Below are 18,044 nucleotides of genomic sequence, written 5' to 3' on the forward strand. Positions count from 1 at the left end.
AGAACATTTCTTGTATGAACCTTGAAGGCTGGGAGCTGATTCTTTTACTTTTGTAAAATCACCAGTCTTGGATTTCCTTGGTCTCCCTTGACCCATCTTGACCACCCTCCCTGCTTACAGATAGGAAGCCCTTCTCCTGGACACCCATGCAGAGCCCATCTGCCTGTCAGTCCCTTTCCAGCTTATCCCATACCCTATGGGGGAAAGCACTCTAATTCTTGCTTTCTTGATATTTTCCTAGCAGTTTACTCATAATACCCATAAACTGCTCATTATGTGTCATGTACTATAATAGGAAGAACTTGCATTTTAGCACCACAGAACCTGGTCTTGAGTCATGACCTCACCATTTATCACTGTTTATAACCTTAAACAAGTCACCTGACCTTCAGTTTCTCATCTGTGAAAAGGAAATAAGAATACCTACCTCGTGGGACTATTAAGAAAAATGAATGAGATGGTGGACAAAAGCTAAAATTGCACCTGAAGAGTAATTTGTAGCTTTAAATGCACAGAAAGAAGAAAAGAAGACAGGCAGAAAAGTCATGAGCGATGCTTCCATGTCCAGAGTTAGAGAAGGAACAACTTGAAGCCAAAAGTGGTAGAGGGAAGGAAGCTAACAAAGGGAAGGAGCCGAGGAAAATGAAGACGGGTGTCCGTAGGCAGCTGAAAGTGGGCTAAAAGTGGGTTCTTTGAAAAATAAAAATGCAAATTGATAAATCTCTGAGACCAATCAAAACCTAATGTCAAGAATGAAAAGGAGGCACAACTACGGGTCCCTCAGTCTTTATAATGATCATAGGAGGGTAGTGTGAACAATTTCATGCCAATAAATTTGGAAAAAAAAAAAAGATCACCTAGGTTCCCTGGAAAACCACAACTCTACAAAACCTACACACAAAGAAATAGAAAATAGATGAATAGTCTTTTCCCTTTTAACTAGAATCTGTGGTTGAAAGTACTTCAAGAAAACTCTAGGCCCAGGTTACTTAACTGACAAATTGTGCCAAACATTTAAGGAAAAATTAAGCCAATCTTATGGAAACATAAGATTGAGATAAAAGCACTTAGTAGAGTTATAGTAGAAATTGACCATCTGTTTGTGTCAAAACCATGACTGTACCCCGGCAGAAAATGAATCCTTCTGCCTGAACTCTGGGTTCAGGAGAGCTGCTTCTCCGTCCGGAGCAGCCATTCCCCGCGGCTGTTCCCAGAGCTGCCTATGCAGCCCTGCCAATGGCTTGATTGGGCCACTTTGAGACTCGCCTAAGCCCAAAGCCCAGATAATTCCTGAGGAGGCTGCAGAGAGACAGCTGGTCTGGGTAGGAGACTTTTTGCCACTGCAGATGGGTGCTGGCGTGCTCCCAGGAGGACCCTGGCCAAGAGCATAGGATTGCTTAGAGAGCGGGGTGCTGTGAAACGTGGCACCAGGGCCCAGCCAGAGCGGCCCATTGGCCTTTGTGATATCCTGGAGTTACAATAACATGCTGCCCTGTGATGATGGAGCAGAGGTCCAGACAGCCTGCTGGCAGGAAGAGTGGGCACCTGGCGCCCGGGCAATTGCCTGGTTATAGCGTGCGTGAGTGGGGCACTCAGCTTTGAAGTACCGTCATCGCTGTTTGAATTTATTGGCCATACAACGCTCTGTTCAACTTTAGAAGCTGTCATATCCATCAGATTAAACCCTTTTAATAGCAACTAGATCTTAGGTTATAGGACACCGGATTTATTTAAACTTAAGATAGATTTTGGAAAGCCTCTTGGTATGATGGAGAGAACATGACCTTATCAAACTTGTCAAATATTGTCTCCGCCATTCATTACGTGAGTGACTGTAGGCAAGTTACTTAACCTCCCGAGCATCAGTTTTCTCAGCTAGAGAGGTAAAGGAATGATAGTGATAATAATTGCTGTCCAGTGACAATTACATTGTAACTTACTATGTCCACCCACCCCTGCATGTCTGGCCTCATTTGACCGTCACTATAATTCTCTGATGTGTATTTCATATTCATCTCTCTTTTATAGATAAGGCCATGGAGGCACAGAGAGGTTAGGTAACTTGTCCACTGTTGCCTAGCTAGTGAGTAACAGGTCTGGGATTGGAGCCTGTGTTCCTGTTCCTTACTATGCTTCTGGACTGTCTTCGCAGGGAATTGTGAGAATTAAGTGTGATCACATATGGAGAAGCACCTAGAACAAAGTCTTGCACCTTGCCGGTGTAGCAGTGTGGATCCGTCTGCCCTCCCCACCCTGCCGAGGCCCTCCCGTGGCAAAGCTGAGGCTTTGGGCTCCTGACCGTGGTAGTTAGGCAAGCTCCGGATCTCTGGCAGCGTGAGCGGAAGGCAGGGTGATGGGAACGAAGGTGGAGTTCGCTTTCCACCAAGAAGTCAGGGAGCCTTATGTGGCTCTGGACCATGATCTATGATCCTGAATGTCGTGGTGGGGGGTCCTTCAGCCTCTTCCTTCTATGAAGAGGTTAATTACCCCTTTACTCGCACCTGGATTTAGAACATCACCTCGTGACCCAGCATTGATCCCTTTCACGTATTCGTCCTTACTCTCTCCAGCTGACCCTCACTCAGACGATGTCTGAATGAGCTGGTCTGGCCTTGGGGCTTCAGTGGCTGAGGTGAATCAGTCATGGGTGGGGAGGGGGGAGACAGTGCCCAACACAAGTGAACCATGGGGGAAGCTGGGGGTGGAGTCAGGGCTCCAGGGTGGATCATTGGTCCTGCGGGGTAGGTAGGGCAGGCTGGCGCCAGGCGAGCCAAGAGATGCAGGGATTCTGCCTGCATTCATGTGTTCTCCTACCTGTGCTCTTTCTTTCCGAGGGATGAGGAGGAGTAAGGTTATCAGTCTGTTGGTCTAAGAGCATGAACTGTTCTCTAGAAAGCTCTTTGAGCTCTTCAGTAACGTGTTGAGAAGTTGAAGTTGTTAATATGAAGCACACATACACACGCATGTAACATATGTGTATATAGACGTTATTATTGATTTTTCTCTCACCTCAAGGGAACTTTGGCCACTGCGCTGTACCAAAGCAGTGATGGGAATGAAGTTTTAGGATGGAGATGGCTCGTTTATTACAAAACCACAACAGTGTGCTTTTCTTTTATAGGTTTGTCTACGGATTTTGAGCATCTGAAGTTGACCTCTGCTTTAAGCATTTGCTGCTGCTCCCTCACTGCCTGGAGAGATGTCTGTCGCTTACGATGATTCCGTTGGAGTAGAAGTATCCAGCGATAGCTTCTGGGAGGTAATGCCCGTGCCTGCTTCCTCATGAACACAAAGACCAGGCTGATGGTGCCTGACAGACCTGGCTTCTCTCGGCCAGAATTGCGGGGCGGGGAAGGGGGACGGAGATGAGCAGACTCCAAACAGGCCAGACTCTGTGGTCAGATCCAGATGGCGGCAAGTATGGCTAAACGATCAGCACGGGTGGTGAACTTCCCTGGCAAGGAAAGAGTGATAAAGAGACTAGAGGTTGGGGTGCCTGGGTGGCTCAGATGGTTAAGCGTCTGCCTTCAGCTGAGGTCATGATCCCAGGGTCCTGGGATCAAGCCCTGTATTGGACTCCCTTCTCAGTGGGGAGTCTGTTTTCCCCTCTCCCTCTGCCATTCCATCCTCTTGTGCTCTCTGGCTCAAGCCCTCTGTCAAATAAATAAATAAAATCTTAAAAAAAAAAGAGAGAGAGAGGCTAGAGGTTCTCGTCAGGGTCTTATCAGTCTGTCTGTTCTGGGATCTTCCTTCTCATGCTTAGCCATGACGTGACTTGGTGCTGCATACACTCATCACTGGGCTTGGCCAGAGAGGCGGTGTTACTGCCGACTTGCGTGTGGAAAAGTGGATGGTGGTGATGTGACCTCATGCTGGACAGTGCGGGCAGGTGGCCAGAGGGCTGACCCACTGCCCTTGAGCCTGTCAGAGCATCTTCCTATGAGTCTACACCCTTGAGGAACTCCTTTCCTGATTTGATATTGGGGGGGCGGTGTTTTGTCCTAGAAGTCACTCTCCCTGAGCCCACTTTTTCCTCCTTGCTGCTTAAAGGGAAGTCCATTTTCTTGTGGCAAAACCTCTGGCACTTGCCATGCAGCTGGGGGCTTAGTGGAAGGAGCACTGGCTTTGTAGTTGGAAAGATCTGGGTTCTGATCGCAGCTGTTCCATTGCTAGCTGTGTGACTTTAGGCAAGCTGCTTGACTGATCTGAGCCTCAGGTTTTCATCTCTAAAGGGAGATGATACTGGCCTTTGAGGGAAACTGCAGGATAAAACAAGAGTATACGTATCAGCACCCACATGGGAGCTTTCCTGAACCTAGAGTCTCAAGAGGTGCATGAGATGGGGAGAATGCCAGGGGTTTCTGAGGACTAGCACGAGCTAGCTTTATAGACTTTTTGAATTGATTAAGTGTATAATTTTATCTGAGACCAAATACCATGTGATATTATTGTCTAAGAGAGACCGTGATCACAGGTGCCCAGTTTTTAAAAAGATGGGCAAGGAACTCAAAATCCTATTAACACTTTATGGGGTGCCTGTGTGGCTCAGTCGGTTAGGCGTCCGACTCTTGATTTTGGCTCAGGTCATGATCTTGGTGTCGTGAGATGGAGCCCTGTGTCGGTCTCTGTGCTCAGCGCAGGAGAGATATTCTCTCTCTCTCTCTCTCTCTCATAAATCTTTTAAAAATTCTGTTAATACTTCTCTTAAAATTGGGCAGGAGGTCATTATCAACTGTTAGCTGAATAGTTCATTTTATTAAAAGTATGTGTTTCATGAGCAGCTACTATATGCTAGGTCCTTTAAGGCACCAGTGGGAAATGGGACAGCTCGGCTGGTAGCAGCCTTCCTGGTGGGTATCCAGGCCAGAGCTCAAATTTCAGTAGCCAGAGAGGTGCATCTGCCCCAGGAAACATTTCACAGAAGGCAACAAAAGTGACAATAGAATCATAGTTGAGTCCCAGCCACCTGCAGCAGCAGCTCCCTGGCATTGTTAGGCGCGTTCTTGTGGCACCGGGGCGGGGGTGGTGGTGGTGAGATGCCAGCAGCTGTTACAAGATACAGTTTGGAGGTGCCTCTGGGACAGTGCTGAAACTCGGGACTGCCTCTCACCTCTGTGTGCAGGTCCAGGTTCACGGGCAGGACCCATCTTGCTTGCTTGCCCCCAGGGAGCCTGTGGCCTTGCTGGCATTGCAGAAGCACCTGGGAAGCCGGCAAGGGCTGCACAGAGCTTTCCTGGCGGTTCCTGGGAGGCTGCTCTTTGGAAAAGCAGGTCCTTGCTAGTTTCAACACTGAGCCAAAACTAGATGGTATCCTTTAGAGCTGTGGGGGAACTTTGTATCTAATCAGTACCCGCCTTGAGCTAGATGGTGGTGCAGAAACTGGCACACACAGCGGAGCTTGTGAGCTGTAGGCCAGGGAGGCAGCCAGACAGGTTCAGATGCGTCCTTTGGAGCCGGGTGGCCTGGGCTTGAGTCCCTGCCTTGGGGGTGAAGGGGGCACTTTGGGCAAGTTACTTATTTTTCTTTGCCTCAATTCCTAATCTGAAAAGTGGGGGTAAAAAATGGTACCTATATCCTGGTGTCGTAAGGGTTTCACAAGGAAGGCACATGTGTAAAGTGGTGTAGGGCGTCGGGGCAGGTGCGGGCTGGGAGCTCTGTCCCTCCGATTCAGGAGCTGGGGGTCATCTGCGCCTACAGTTGGGAGCATCGTTTGAATTACCCAGTTGAGGGCAGCAACCACTCTGGAGAAGTTTGGCAGCTAACTACAATGCTGTTACAGAAGTCTTTAGCTGCTGCTTTAAAAAAAAAAAGTAGAAGTTGCCAGCATATATTAAATCAAGCAGCTTTAACAAGCCCTGTCGCTGATTTAAGCTCAGGCTCCCTGTTAAATTCTTAGCGGCGATAATGTCAGTGGACAAGAACATCTCCTTTGGCTGAGGAATGCTAAGGCACTGGTTTATTTTCTAGTCCGGCCCCGCTCATCTTGGGACGCTATCTGGAAATGACCTTTCAGCTTGGAGAGATCAGCGGTGCGGCTGTCCGCTGAACCGAGGAGCCGTTCCTCGGGGTGAGCCCATCCCATTCAGCTGTGGCCATGCGGCTGCGTGCTGTCAGCCCCGTATCTCTCCAGGCTGCCGGCAGGGTCCCTCTTTCCCCCAGGAGGTGTCTTCTCACTGAGGTGACCCTCAGACCAGTACAGATCTACAGAAAGCCTGTGGTCTCAAGGTGGAAAAGTTGTTGGGCTTAGTTTTACTCGTTTCCACTGAAAGGTACTCACTGGAGTGGGTCATTCCAGAATCGTCTTCTGCGTGCTGGCTATATGCCTGCACAGGCCGGACATGACTCTGTGCACCAGCAGCTTTTGGCTGTGACATCTCGAGGGAAGCCTTCATGGGAGGAGACTGACACTGGGCGGATCGTTGTATGGAGTGCTGTTAGATTTGCTGGGGGGCACAGCAGGAAGTGGGCTCCCACTGGGGGCAGGGCAGGAGAATGCGCTGGAAGATGAGCGGGGTTGGTACTCACTGAGCACTCATGTGTTCGCTAGAGGAACGAGTGAGCAAGTCCGGGGAGGAGAGAGCACCCACAGGGACTAATGCCTAATGGAAGTATCTGTAGACATCCGGAGGGCATTTCTGTATTACCCAACTCTTACAGTGAGCCATTTAGAAAAGGGGAGCGGGGGCGCCTGGGTGGCTCAGTGGGTTAAAGCCTCTGCCTTCGGCTCGGGTCATGATCTCAGGGTCCTGGGATCGAGCCCCGCATCGGGCTCTCTGCTCAGCAGGGAGCCTGCTTCCTCCCCTCTCTCTCTGCCTGCCTCTCTGCCTACTTGTGATCTCTGTCTGTCAAATAAACAAATAAAATCTTTATTTTTAAAAAGTGGGGGGGAGCGGGCTCTGAGTCTCGCAGTGAAGCCTCCTGGAGGAGAGAGGACGATGGCCTCCGTGGTGGGCGGGGGTGGGGTAGTCAGTGGGGCCGAGCCACAGTCTGCCTCTGAGCCTCATGACGTTCACAGGAGAAGGACGTGCTGCCCAGCATCACCAGAGAAGGCGTGTGGGGTAGTTAGGGCTGGACTTGGAGATGGGACGGCATTCCGAGTTGGAGCAAGTCTGGAAGCCAGAATGAGCCCGCCGTTGCAGAGGGCTGTTTTGAAGGCCAGAAGTCATATGGGATTGGGCAGGATGGGGCTAAGGGGAGGCTGTTCCCCACGTGGGTGGCTTCTTCAGCAAGCTAGAGCCTGGCATGTCCTCCTTACAGGCTTCCCGGTGTGGGGTAGGGCAGCTCAGTTACTTCTGGAGAATCTTCTGGCTCACCCCAGGAGCCTAAGGGCCCTCCTACTGTGTCTTCAGTTTCTAGGCTCTGTGTCTGGGTCTTCTCATAGGCCCTGGGGTGGGGAAAGAGAGCCTAGGCTGCAGGTTGTGGGCCTTGTCAAGTGTCACCAGGCCTTCCTAGGAGAGCCTGGCCTCCTCCACCTTCAGTGGGCTCTAGACATACAGTGGCGGGTTTGTTGCCAGCAGGCCTGCCGCTGCCTGAGTCTCCAAGGGCTCACTGGCCGCCAGGCTGGGAGGACAAACTGCTAATTTCAGGAACTGGGTCCTGAGTCTGCCTCGTCTGGGAGGCAGGGGTTCTGCTCAGCTGTCAGCCATCTGTGCGGTTAGAGCTCAGATCTCCCCGGAGAAGCCAGGCCGGGCTGACCTGTATTGCGTCCTCTGTGGGCACAAAGAACCTTTGAGGAGAAGAGTATTTGGGGATGAAGAGAACATAAATATCTTGCTGGAAATGTTCTAAGAATGTTAGCCTGCGGGGCGCCTGGGTGGCTCAGTGGGTTGAGCCGCTGCCTTCGGCTCGGGTCATGATCTCAGGGTCCTGGGATCGAGTCCCGCATCGGGCTCTCTGCTCAGCGGGGAGCCTGCTTCCTTCTCTCTCTCTCTGCCTGCCTCTCTGCCTACTTGTGATCTTTCTCTGTCAAATAAATAATAAATAAAATCTTTTAAAAAAAAAAAAAGAATGTTAGCCTGCAAGAGCTGGCCTGTGACTCCGGTATTTACCATCTCCTTCAGAGAAGGCTCTCCCTGCAGCTTCCTCTCCGACTGTGGAGACAGTGTCACACGGACACATCCCCACATGGACTGGCGTGCACTGCTCCCATCCCTCTGGGACAATTGCGTAGGTGACATATTTAGAAGATGCCACTGCCCTGTGTAGGTGGGTTCCATGGGGCCTGATTTGGCACCTGCCATGGTCCAGACCCACAGCTGAGTCCTGGGGTCCCCAGACGAGGATGTCGTCTTGAGGCCCCAGAGCCAACATGTGCCGCGTCGGGCAGTTCATGGACAGAAGGACGAGGGGATGCATCAGGCGCGAGGCAAGAAATTGCCTTGCCTCCATTTGTTCTCCGGCCACCCCTCGCTTAGACAGACCCAGACAGAGTCCCCCCGCCCCTACCCCTATGTGACGGCCTGTTCGTGGGTGTATCAGCTTGGTTGTAATCCCCGCTGTGCTTGGGCAGAGCTCCCAGCAGGCTGGTGGCATGCCTCGATTTCCCTGACGTTTCTCAAGGAACCACTAATTCATTCTTTCAGGCAAAGTAGCATCTGCTGTGTCACGACCGGGGATTGGGCCACTGGCCTCCTCTGTGCCGTGTTCAGTCTGTTCTCTGCCTGGGGCCCGGGCAGCACATCCAGAGAAGCAGGCCTGTGTGACTCCCTGCCCTGGCTGGGAAGCTCCAGTTTTTTCCATCAGCTGCAGAGTAAAACCACACTCTGTAGCATAACGAAAGCATAAGCATGTGTTGGCGGCTGCTGGGCCACCTGGTCCTTCCTGAGGAGCGCTGCCCGGGACGGCTCTTCTAGATGCCTGTCAGCAGAGAGCTGCCTCCTTCCTGGGTGTCTTTCCTCAATCTGATCTCCATTCCTTTCCCAGCTCCTCCTCCAGGCAGCCTTCCTGACCTCTTCCGGCAGGCTTAGGCGGACTTCCCGCCTGCCCATCCAGTGTGTTTGCTTCTCCCTCTGGGCTCTGAACAACCTGAGGGCAAGGACATGGTTTCTGCCCCCCCTCATGACCCCTCTGTCCCATGCATGGGTGTGCTCTGATAAGTCATCAGACTGTGTGCACATAAGCTATATGCTCATGGTCTGTGTGCTTCTGACATGGTGGTAGTGGCCAGCATGTATCGCTCCATGCCAGAAGCCCACTGCCAGAAGCCCACTCTGGCTTATATGGTGCTCTCGAGCCTCACAACTGCCTTCTGAGATGGTGATCTCCATTTCACAGGGAGGGAAACTGAGGCTTGGGTGGTTTGCTGGTGCCCAGCTTCGCATCAGCAGTAGGTGGTGGAACTGGAATTCGGGCCCTCTTGCTTCAGCTCTCAGGAGCTCTCCTGAGCTCTCCTCCGAGGAGCTCCTCAGAGGAGAGAAATGTTGCTCTGACTGCCACACATTAATGCTTCCGCTTCGGTGTGAAGTCACGCCCTGTCTCTGGGGTCAGACCCAGGGACACCGTTGGCTCAGAGAAGTGAGATAGCCTGCCCAGTTTCCTAGGTGATGACATGGCCTTGCAGATTTCCCCTCCCCGGGATGGTTGCCAGAATCGACCACCCGCACGCGGCCAGGGTCCCCCGATTCCTGAGCCTGAGGGGCATGTGGCCTCCTCACTGAGTCTTCTTCTTGGCCCCGCATGCTCACGTTGCCTGCCTGGGAACAGACAGAGCTGGGAGGAGTCTGGCAGCCTCTCATCTTGGGGCCGGCTTGTTCCTCCCCGTCTAAATGCCAGAAAAAGAGCCGTTCCTTGAGAGAATTGTTTGCTGTCAAGCTTTTCCTCTGAAGATAAATTATTTTCTCATTTGATTTCAGTGATGTCAAAGTAACTTGTTTAAGCCATGTAAGATAAAACATTTTCCTTCCTACTTAGTTAACAAGTAGAATTACACAGTTTTGGAGCTGGTGGGCTCTTGAGGGCTTCATTAGACTGCGTCAGCTTAGCTCCATGGAGACATTTGTATACAGATGTTTGGGGTTGGCGCTGAGGGACCCAGGTATGGAGATGGGGTGAGGGAGCTCCTGGTCCCATGTGTGTGGTGTGTGTGTGTGCGTGTGGGAGGGGGCTGCTAACAGGAATCACTGAAGGGAGACCCAGGGGTTCAGATGCGGGGGACTCAGGGAGACGTGGCACTGTGAAAGCAGTTTGGGGAGGGGATGGATGGTCCTGGAAGGAAGGGGCCACTACCTAGTGGAAGTGCTTGTCCCACTTTTCCAGTCTGGCAGTTTCCCCACCAGGTAGTTTGGCTTTGTGTCCCAGGGGTTTGCCGATGGCAGAGGCCTGTCCCTGCCTCCTTTCCCTGTTGGCGTTTCTGCCGAGAGCTGCCGGTCTTGAGCAAACCCAGGGAGACCATCTCCCCAGCCTGTCAGTGGCAGTTCTTACGGCCATAGGGTGCCACACATGCAGCGCCCGCCTGGAGGGTGGGGATTCGAAGATTCGAAGAGGGTGTGACCCGGTCACTCGGCAGCCGTGTCCTCTGGCTTTTTCCTGGGTACTTGGCTGAAGGACAAGCGTGTGTGCCCCGGAGACCGTGAGCTCCAGGGTGGAGTCGTAGGGGAGGGTGTGTGCTGTGCTCACGGACAAGTCCAGGGGTGTCACTGGGCCTCTGCTGCCATCTGAGCAGTATGTACGGAGGGCGCAGAGCTCAGCGAACCCCGCCAAGCACTCTCAAAGAGGAGTCCACTTCTAAGATAACTGTGTTTCAGCACCTCTGTCCTCTCCACTCTGTGTTCTGCCTTTGGAGCCAGATCTGCAAATGGGGATTTCTGGGTTTCTGTGTCTTCCTTTTTCATTCGAACATTTAAAGATCGATGATGCCATTAATGTTGCAAGTTGTTGAAGTCTAGGATTTGTGCTTTAAAACTGTCACGTAGCACCAGGTGCCTTTGCGGAGTGAGGAGCCTCCTTTTCTTCACCCTCCTACTTGGCGAGGACAGTTCCAGGACCGGACGGCGCGCCCGTCAGCATGGGGAGTGAGAGCTGAGCGCTGGAGCTGGGACTGGAGTGAGGCCTCCAGGACAGCGGCAGGGCTGGGGCTGGGCGGAGTCAGCGGGGGCACAGACCAGTGAACACCAGCAGGCCAGCCAGGAACTGGGTCTGTGACCCTCTGAGAGCCCGGCCAGGAAGACAGTATTACTGCCCTTTGAGGTTGGCGAGCCCAGTGAGCTCGGGGCTGGTCCATGTAGTGGTTTGGGGGAGCGCCAAGGTGCAGAGCGCCTAGACCCTCTGTTCCAGGGCAGGGCAAGTTGGGAGCCCAGAGGGCGGGTGAGCTGGAAGGCAGAGGGGAGAAGTAAGTGAAGCGTAATCCTCTAGAAACAAGGACTGCCAGAGCACAGTCTGAAAGCAAGGCCTGGACTTGGTTTTCCAAAGATCCTCCTAATAGCCCGTGCTTTCAAGCACACAGCACATTTCACAACCCTAAAATCCCTGGTGACCCCATTTGGGAAGAAAAGCTCAGAGTAGGGGCAGGGATAGGCTGAGATAGGAGGCCCTGCTGGCCCCTGGGGGATGCCCTGCCGGTGTGTGCGGGATGTGGCATCCGTCCCGTGCCTCTCGAGGAACATGGGTGGGGAAGTGGTGACACGGCCAGGCCCGCGCCAAGAGCCCTCTCAGCCTGCCTGGGACATGGGTAGACTTGGGGATAAACTAACTCGGATCCCGGATTTGACAGCAAGCCTTGTCAGCATAAATGAAGCAGCGGCTGTTTGTGCCCACACAGCACTTTGCAGCTTGGCGGAAGCGATAGCCAGCTGCTCGTTTGTCATGTGTGGCGCTGCTCTCTGATGTGCTCCCGGAGTTGATGCTTTCTGGCTTTTGTGAGGAGAGCTGGATTGATCCGCGGGATTACGAACTCGGTAAATAAAGGCTCATGAGTCACTTTGTCGCGCATGCCTCCTGCTGAGCACGGAGCAGTCTCCTGGTCCACCCCCCGCCGTGTACCCGGATCGGGAATCGGGCTCCCAGCACTGTTCTCACGCTGAGACGACACACGGGGCGCCCTCTGTGCCGGGCGTGGGGGATAGAGGAGAGGGAAGGCACAGCCCTGGCCTCACCCCTGTTAGCACGGGTAGGCGTGCAGCCGCAGACGTTCGTGCAAGGGTAACGGGAGGGTTGAGCTGAGGGGAAGCTTCCCAAGGGGGTGGGGTCTCGTCTAGCGCCTGCTCCCCGGGCCACGTTGGTGTCCTGCTGCCTCCAGAAAGCAGCCTTGCCCCTCAGAGTCCCCTTCCACTCCGACCACAAATATCATTTGCTTCCAGCAGTCCTGACCAGCCCGAGGGTTCCTTCCGGAACTTGTTGCCGTCTGTAATTGGGTTGTTTATCTGACCCTAAGTCCCAGGAAGGTGGGGACCACAACGGTTTGTTCACCATTATCCCTCGTCCCTCACACAGTCCTTGGCACATGGTTAGGTGTTCTTACACATTGGCGCGGGGCAAGGGGGTGGGGCGAGGCTCTCAAAAATTGAGTTATGAGGGCTTCGGGGGCAGCCAGCCTGCTGGTAGCATTGACAGACTCTTCAGGTAGAAATCCTGGAATTACAAAGGGCCCTAGGAGATCATCTAATCCTGTCCCCTCTCTTCATTTGTCTCCCAGTGGACACGATGGAGAGATGGCCGGGTCTGGTTAAGTGGTGCCTGAGCTGGGCTAAGGGCACGCCCGGCTGGGAGGAAACCCACCCCAGCCCAGTGTGTTTAGTCCTTGTGAAATCACTTCTGCCTCCAGCTTACGGCCGAAGGAACGGAATGGTGGCGGGAGAGACAAGAGTACAAGGTCATTTATGTGGGGGCAGGGCCAGATCTTTGCCTCTCCCTCCTAAGAGGTGACCTTCCCAGGGTGGGGGCGCTGAGGGACTCAAAACAGATAACAGGAACTCATTCAGCCAATCTCGTCGCCTTCTGCAGGACTGCCATTAAGGTATCCAGAAGTGTCATCTTTCATCCTTGTCTTTCAGAAGGGCTGGTTGAGAATATCCTGGAGCCTCTCAGTGTACTTTATCAGTTTTGGATAAAACATTGGACTCTGACTCTGTGGACTTGCCAGGAGGGAGGGACAACACCAAGGGCTTTTCCTTCTGTCCGGTCAGCACAGCACAGCTGCCTCACCCTTGAACCTGCCTCTCCAGAACATAGAAGGTGCTGTTGTGCTGCTTCAGCCTTCAGGGTCACAGGTTAAAGGGTATGAGCCTTCTGAGAGTGAAATCAAGGTCATCTTTGGCAAGTGGTCTTAGGAGTTTACAGGTTTGGGGTTCCTGACATGCACCTCAGTGGCACACATTGGAATCCGGAGCCTGGCCTGTACATTACTTTCCAGTCTTGAACTTTGCCTGGGGCCTTCCCGGGGGCCCAAGGGGCTGGTTGGAAGCACACACATCACCTGATGACCCATGAAGTCTTGGCTTTATCTTGTCTGTTCTTGGCCTGAGGAAGGTTCTGAAAGGTGGGCTCTGCCTTTTTCTGGCTGCGTGATCATGGGTGACTCTGCATCTTTTAAACCTTTTCTGTAAAATGGCAACACTAATAGTAGCCACTGCTGGGGATTGTCACAAGATTAAATGAAGTGGCCCACGAAGAGCTGTTAGCATGCTGCCTTGCAGAGTGTAAGCATGCTCCATTATGATGCTCCTGCTGATGAAGACCAGTGCATGGTGCCTGTGGCTGGAGGTTTGCAGTCCAGCTGGGGCGGGAGCTACCATGCACGACTGTGACCCATGTGGGACACGCTGTGGCTGTGGGCCATGGGAACAGTGTGTGGAAGGGCCCTCGTGGCCCCCCGGTGGACCGGCAAGCAGGAGCCATTGGTGGGGAATTGGTCCCGACTGTCTGCCAGTGTGGGTGATGCAGACGCTCCCTGTCGGTGGTCCAGCGGGGACAGCGGGCATCGGGGAAGCCTCCATGGGGATGACAAGACGAGCCGTAACAGAGAACTGGAGCTGGGGCAGGTAGGATGGACCTCAGCCACCCGTGCCCTCCCCCGTCCCTCAGCCACCTGTGCCCTTCCCTGTCCCTCTCCCTGCCTTTGACACTAGTCCCGTGCCTAGTGATAGATAGGACTTGTATTAGCAGCGGATCTTGTAAACTCTGTAGCCTTGCTTTGTGTGCAACTGTTCTTAATTCCCGAGGCAGTCACGCTCCCTGTCACTCTGTTTGTTTCTCGGCTCCTGGTGAGATCCGTGCGGGTTGCGGTGTCTACACCTAGTCCTGCGGTTCTTGCTGCTTGCCTCCACCTTGGTATGCCCCTGCCCCCCCACCACGTTCACCCACACATTCCCCAGGGAGGAGACTCCTGCATGCCCGCGGCCCAAGAGAACATTTCTGTAGCGCTCTGACTCAGGGATAAGATTGCCAGGTCCTCAGAGGGCACGTGTGTGTAAGCGTGACTTAATTACTGCCTGCTTGTTCGCGGGCCCGCTCCAGGCTGTTTTCCACCAGCGTGTCTAGTGAGCGTCCTGTGTGCCCCCTCTGCCCCACACTTGGCGTGTCCCACCGTGGGTTTGCCAGACTGCAGGAGTGAAGTGAAGAGCCTTGTGATCATGGCATCCCCCCAAGTCGCACAAGGGGAAGCCCCCTACTGCTGTGAGCCCCTCAGACTTTGCTTCTCTCTGAAGTTGCCCTAATCATAGCCTTTGCCCAGCTTCCCTCAGGGCCCAACTTTCTCATGTGGCTCTATGGGACCTCCTGGGGCATCCCAGTTTAGCCTCTTGTCCATTTACACAGAACAGGTTGGGAAGTAGTGTTTGTAGTCTGTTCGTTTTGTCCGTGGTGTTGATTTCTGAACAGAAACCCTTAATATTTGATGTAATAAAATTCATTTATACACACAGCACATGTGTATGTAAGTATTTGTAGAGCTTTGACTTTGGAAATTTTAAGGATCCTGCCTGGCCCTAAGTGACACAGACAGTCACCTACGTTTTCTTCTGGTCACTTTCTTGTCCTCCCTTAAATTTCTGTTGAGCGCCAGCCATGTGGCGGAGCCAGTGGAAGGCAGTGGAGCAAGAGTGGTGGCTGAGGAAGGCGAAGGTCCGCACCTTCTTTTTTTCTTTTTTTAACATATTATTTATTTGAGAGAGAGAGAGAGAGAGAGAATGAGAGCGAGCACAAGCAGGTAGAAGAGCAGAGGGAGAGGGAGAAGCAGACTCCCCACTGAGCGGAGAGCCCAACGTGGGGCTCGATCCCAGGATCCTGGGATCATGACCTGAGCTGAAAGGAAGACACTTAACCGACTAAGCCACCAGGCGCCCCGAAGGTCCACACCTTCTTAGGGCAAAGAGTTGGATGGTATTTGGGCTTGATGTCCTGTTCCCCGCAGGCTCTGGTCCACACAGCACGAAGGGAGGCTGTCTGGGGGCGTGGATGCAGGGGCTGGCTAGGGAGGACAGGCTGCTCCGGGCACAGACCGCTGCTCCTATACTCTGTTGTGCTGCCAGTCGGCAGGGAGACAGCCAGAACTTCACTTGGGTCCCGGGGGGTAGGGGGCAGCGTCCGTTGGGATGGTGGGTGGTGTTGAAATGAGCCATGGGCAGGCAGGAAGAAGCCACAGGGAGGGGACTGTGAGCTCTGGGGCAGCTCTGCCTGGTTCCATTCTCACGTGGGCCACTGGTTTCACTCGGGGACTTCGGCTGTAATCGGGTGATCTGTCTGTGTGATGAGTCTGACGGTCAGCAACCAGAGGGGAGAGTACAAAGGACCGACTCAGGGCGCCTGCGTGGCTCAGTGGTTGAGCCTGCCTTCAGCTCAGGTCATGATCCCGGGGTCCTGGGATCGAGCTCTGCTTCGTGCTTCCAGCTTTAGGGGGGGCCTGCTTCTCCGTCTCTCTCTGCCCCTCCCCCTCGCTTGTGTATGCTCTCTCTCTTTCTCTCTCTTTCAAAATAAATAAAATCTTTTAAAAAGGAAGAACAAACTGGGGGGCTGATGGGTGGGAGACTCAGGAGCTGCAGGTTCACTTTCCGAGTCACCTACCTGGGATCCCCAAAGGTCTCACTCAGTAGCTTCCAGAGCCTCCAGCCTTCCTGTTGCCTCTGGCCACTGTGTTCCACAGAAGGGAGTCGGCCAAGCTAAGTAGTCCCCAAAGTCAGAGAGGCAGGCATTCTCCCGTGTCCTTGTGAAAGGGGTTCCAGAGTGTTTACACGTAGAGGATAAAGGAGGAACTGGTGCGACCTGTTTGAGCAGTCCCTGGGGCAGGGGCAGCTGTAATTATACTCCTGCTGGGTTTTAGACAGAAGCCACGGTCTCTCTTTTGGTTCCTGATTATGCAGATGTTTCTGCACAAGGATTGCTGCAACTCTAGCCCCAGACTCCTCCTCGCTGACTGGAAATCCAAGGCGTGTCCCACACTGGATTCTCAGTGCCTGGGGTGGAGGAAATCCAGAGGAATGACTGGGGCCAGACTTAAAGAAACGCAGAGGTAGGAGCCTGGAGGAGGGCAGGCTGCTAGGGGGCCCTCAGCCCCTGGCTGGGGAATTGGGTCTTTGGAGAGAAGATAGAGTGATTCGGATTCTTGGGAGGACAGCAGAGCTTGGGGGTTGGGAGGAGTGTGCCCCCCATCCCCCATCCCACCCCACCCCCTGGGGAAGTGGGGGCAGGAGAGTGGCTTCTGGAGAGCTCTGGAATCTTGGTGGTTCTGCTCTTTCCCAAGCCCAGTCTGCGAAGACTACAGCCCCTGAGGTGCCTGGGCACTGACTGGGATCCTGCTCCCCCTGTCTGGCTCCTACCTGCCACCTGGAGGACAGAACGGTCCCTTTTCCAGCTTTCCCACTCTCTCCCCCCACTGCCTTGGCCCCAGGCTGAGGAGGCCATTCTCGCACCTTCCTCCAGAAGCTTCACCCTCCTGATCCCGACCAGCCCCTGAACATGGCACCCTTCAGGATGACCATCTGACCCTTGAGATGTCTCACCATCTGACGCGCTCCCACCCCCAGCGGCATCTGACACCCCCACACACCACCCCCCGCCCCCGTCTTAAGTCACTCGTCATTCCCTCGCATCCCATGATCCCTGCTCCATGCCTCCTGATTGCACACCTGAGTCCCGTTGCTGGTACATCTTTTCACCAACACTGTTCTCTTGCTGGAGACCTTTATCTCTCCTCACCTTTAACCTGGCCAGCTTGCTACTTCTCCTTGAAAATTAAGTTTGGTTGTTGCCTCCAGTACACCTTCCCCAGCTCCTCCTCCTCCCTCTGGCTGAGCAGTCCCCGAGGGAGAAGAGGGTGTCCCAGCCCTGCACCCAGATGTCTGTGTGTTGAGGTCTTTAGTATCTTGGTATCAGAGGAGGTGAGCCTGAATTTCAAGGAAGTTAGGAACATAGCTAGCTTCACACCTGGCTTTTAAAATGGACATTTTGTGAACAAATCAATTGATAATAAGGTTTGGAAGAAATCTCATGTATTTTTAAAATTCTACATAAAGTTCTTTGCCATTTGGCCACCTCGGAACAAACTAGTGTTTAAAAAAAAAAAAAAAGAGAGAGAGAGAGAGAAACTTAAATGACAAAACTGATAAAACAGAAATAGCTAACCATATAGGTCCTCACTTTAACACGCGATCCGTTTGTCCCATATTTGAAAATGAACTCTCCTTGCGTTTTAACAAACCAGTCATCATCATACCTCAGTTTATAAAATGTATTTTTAAAAAAAGAGAGAGAACACACTCCACCGCAGAAGACAGATGGGTGACAGACAGGAACAAGAAAAGACGCACAGCATCGCTTGACATTAGGAAAGTGCAAATTAAAATCACAGGGATAGGGGCACCTGGGTGGCTCAGTGGGTTGAAGCCTCTGCCTTTGATTCAGGTCATGGTCCCAGGGTCCTGGGATGGAGCCCCACATCGGGCTCTTGCTCTGCAGGGAGCCTGCTTCCTCCTCTCTCTCTCTCTCTCTGCCTGCCTCTCTGCTTACTTGTGATCTCTGTTCTGTCAAATAAATAAATAAAATCTTAAAAAAAAAAATCATAGGGATATAATTGCTGCATACTAATGTGGCAAAATACTGAACAAACCAGCCTGGCG

General features: G+C 53.0%; 1 protein-coding gene across 10 annotated transcripts in view; it reads left to right on the top strand.

Moving 5' to 3' along the window:
- PACSIN2 (protein kinase C and casein kinase substrate in neurons 2) overlaps window positions 1–18,044 on the top strand; it is a 134,917-nt gene that overhangs the window by 92,071 nt on the left and 24,802 nt on the right. For 9 of the 10 annotated variants that reach the window (XM_032346042.1, XM_032346043.1, XM_032346033.1 and 6 more), the window contains one exon: window positions 3,122–3,259. In XM_032346042.1, coding sequence (XP_032201933.1) covers window positions 3,200–3,259 — 60 coding nt within the window. In that variant the 5' untranslated portion in view covers window positions 3,122–3,199. Of the gene's footprint in view, window positions 1–3,121; window positions 3,260–16,414; window positions 16,439–18,044 lie in introns of those variants that run through there. The other variant, XM_032346041.1, reaches the window with a different exon arrangement.

Source organism: Mustela erminea, chromosome 6, assembly GCF_009829155.1.
Source record: "Mustela erminea isolate mMusErm1 chromosome 6, mMusErm1.Pri, whole genome shotgun sequence".
Classification (NCBI taxonomy): Eukaryota; Metazoa; Chordata; class Mammalia; order Carnivora; family Mustelidae; genus Mustela; species Mustela erminea.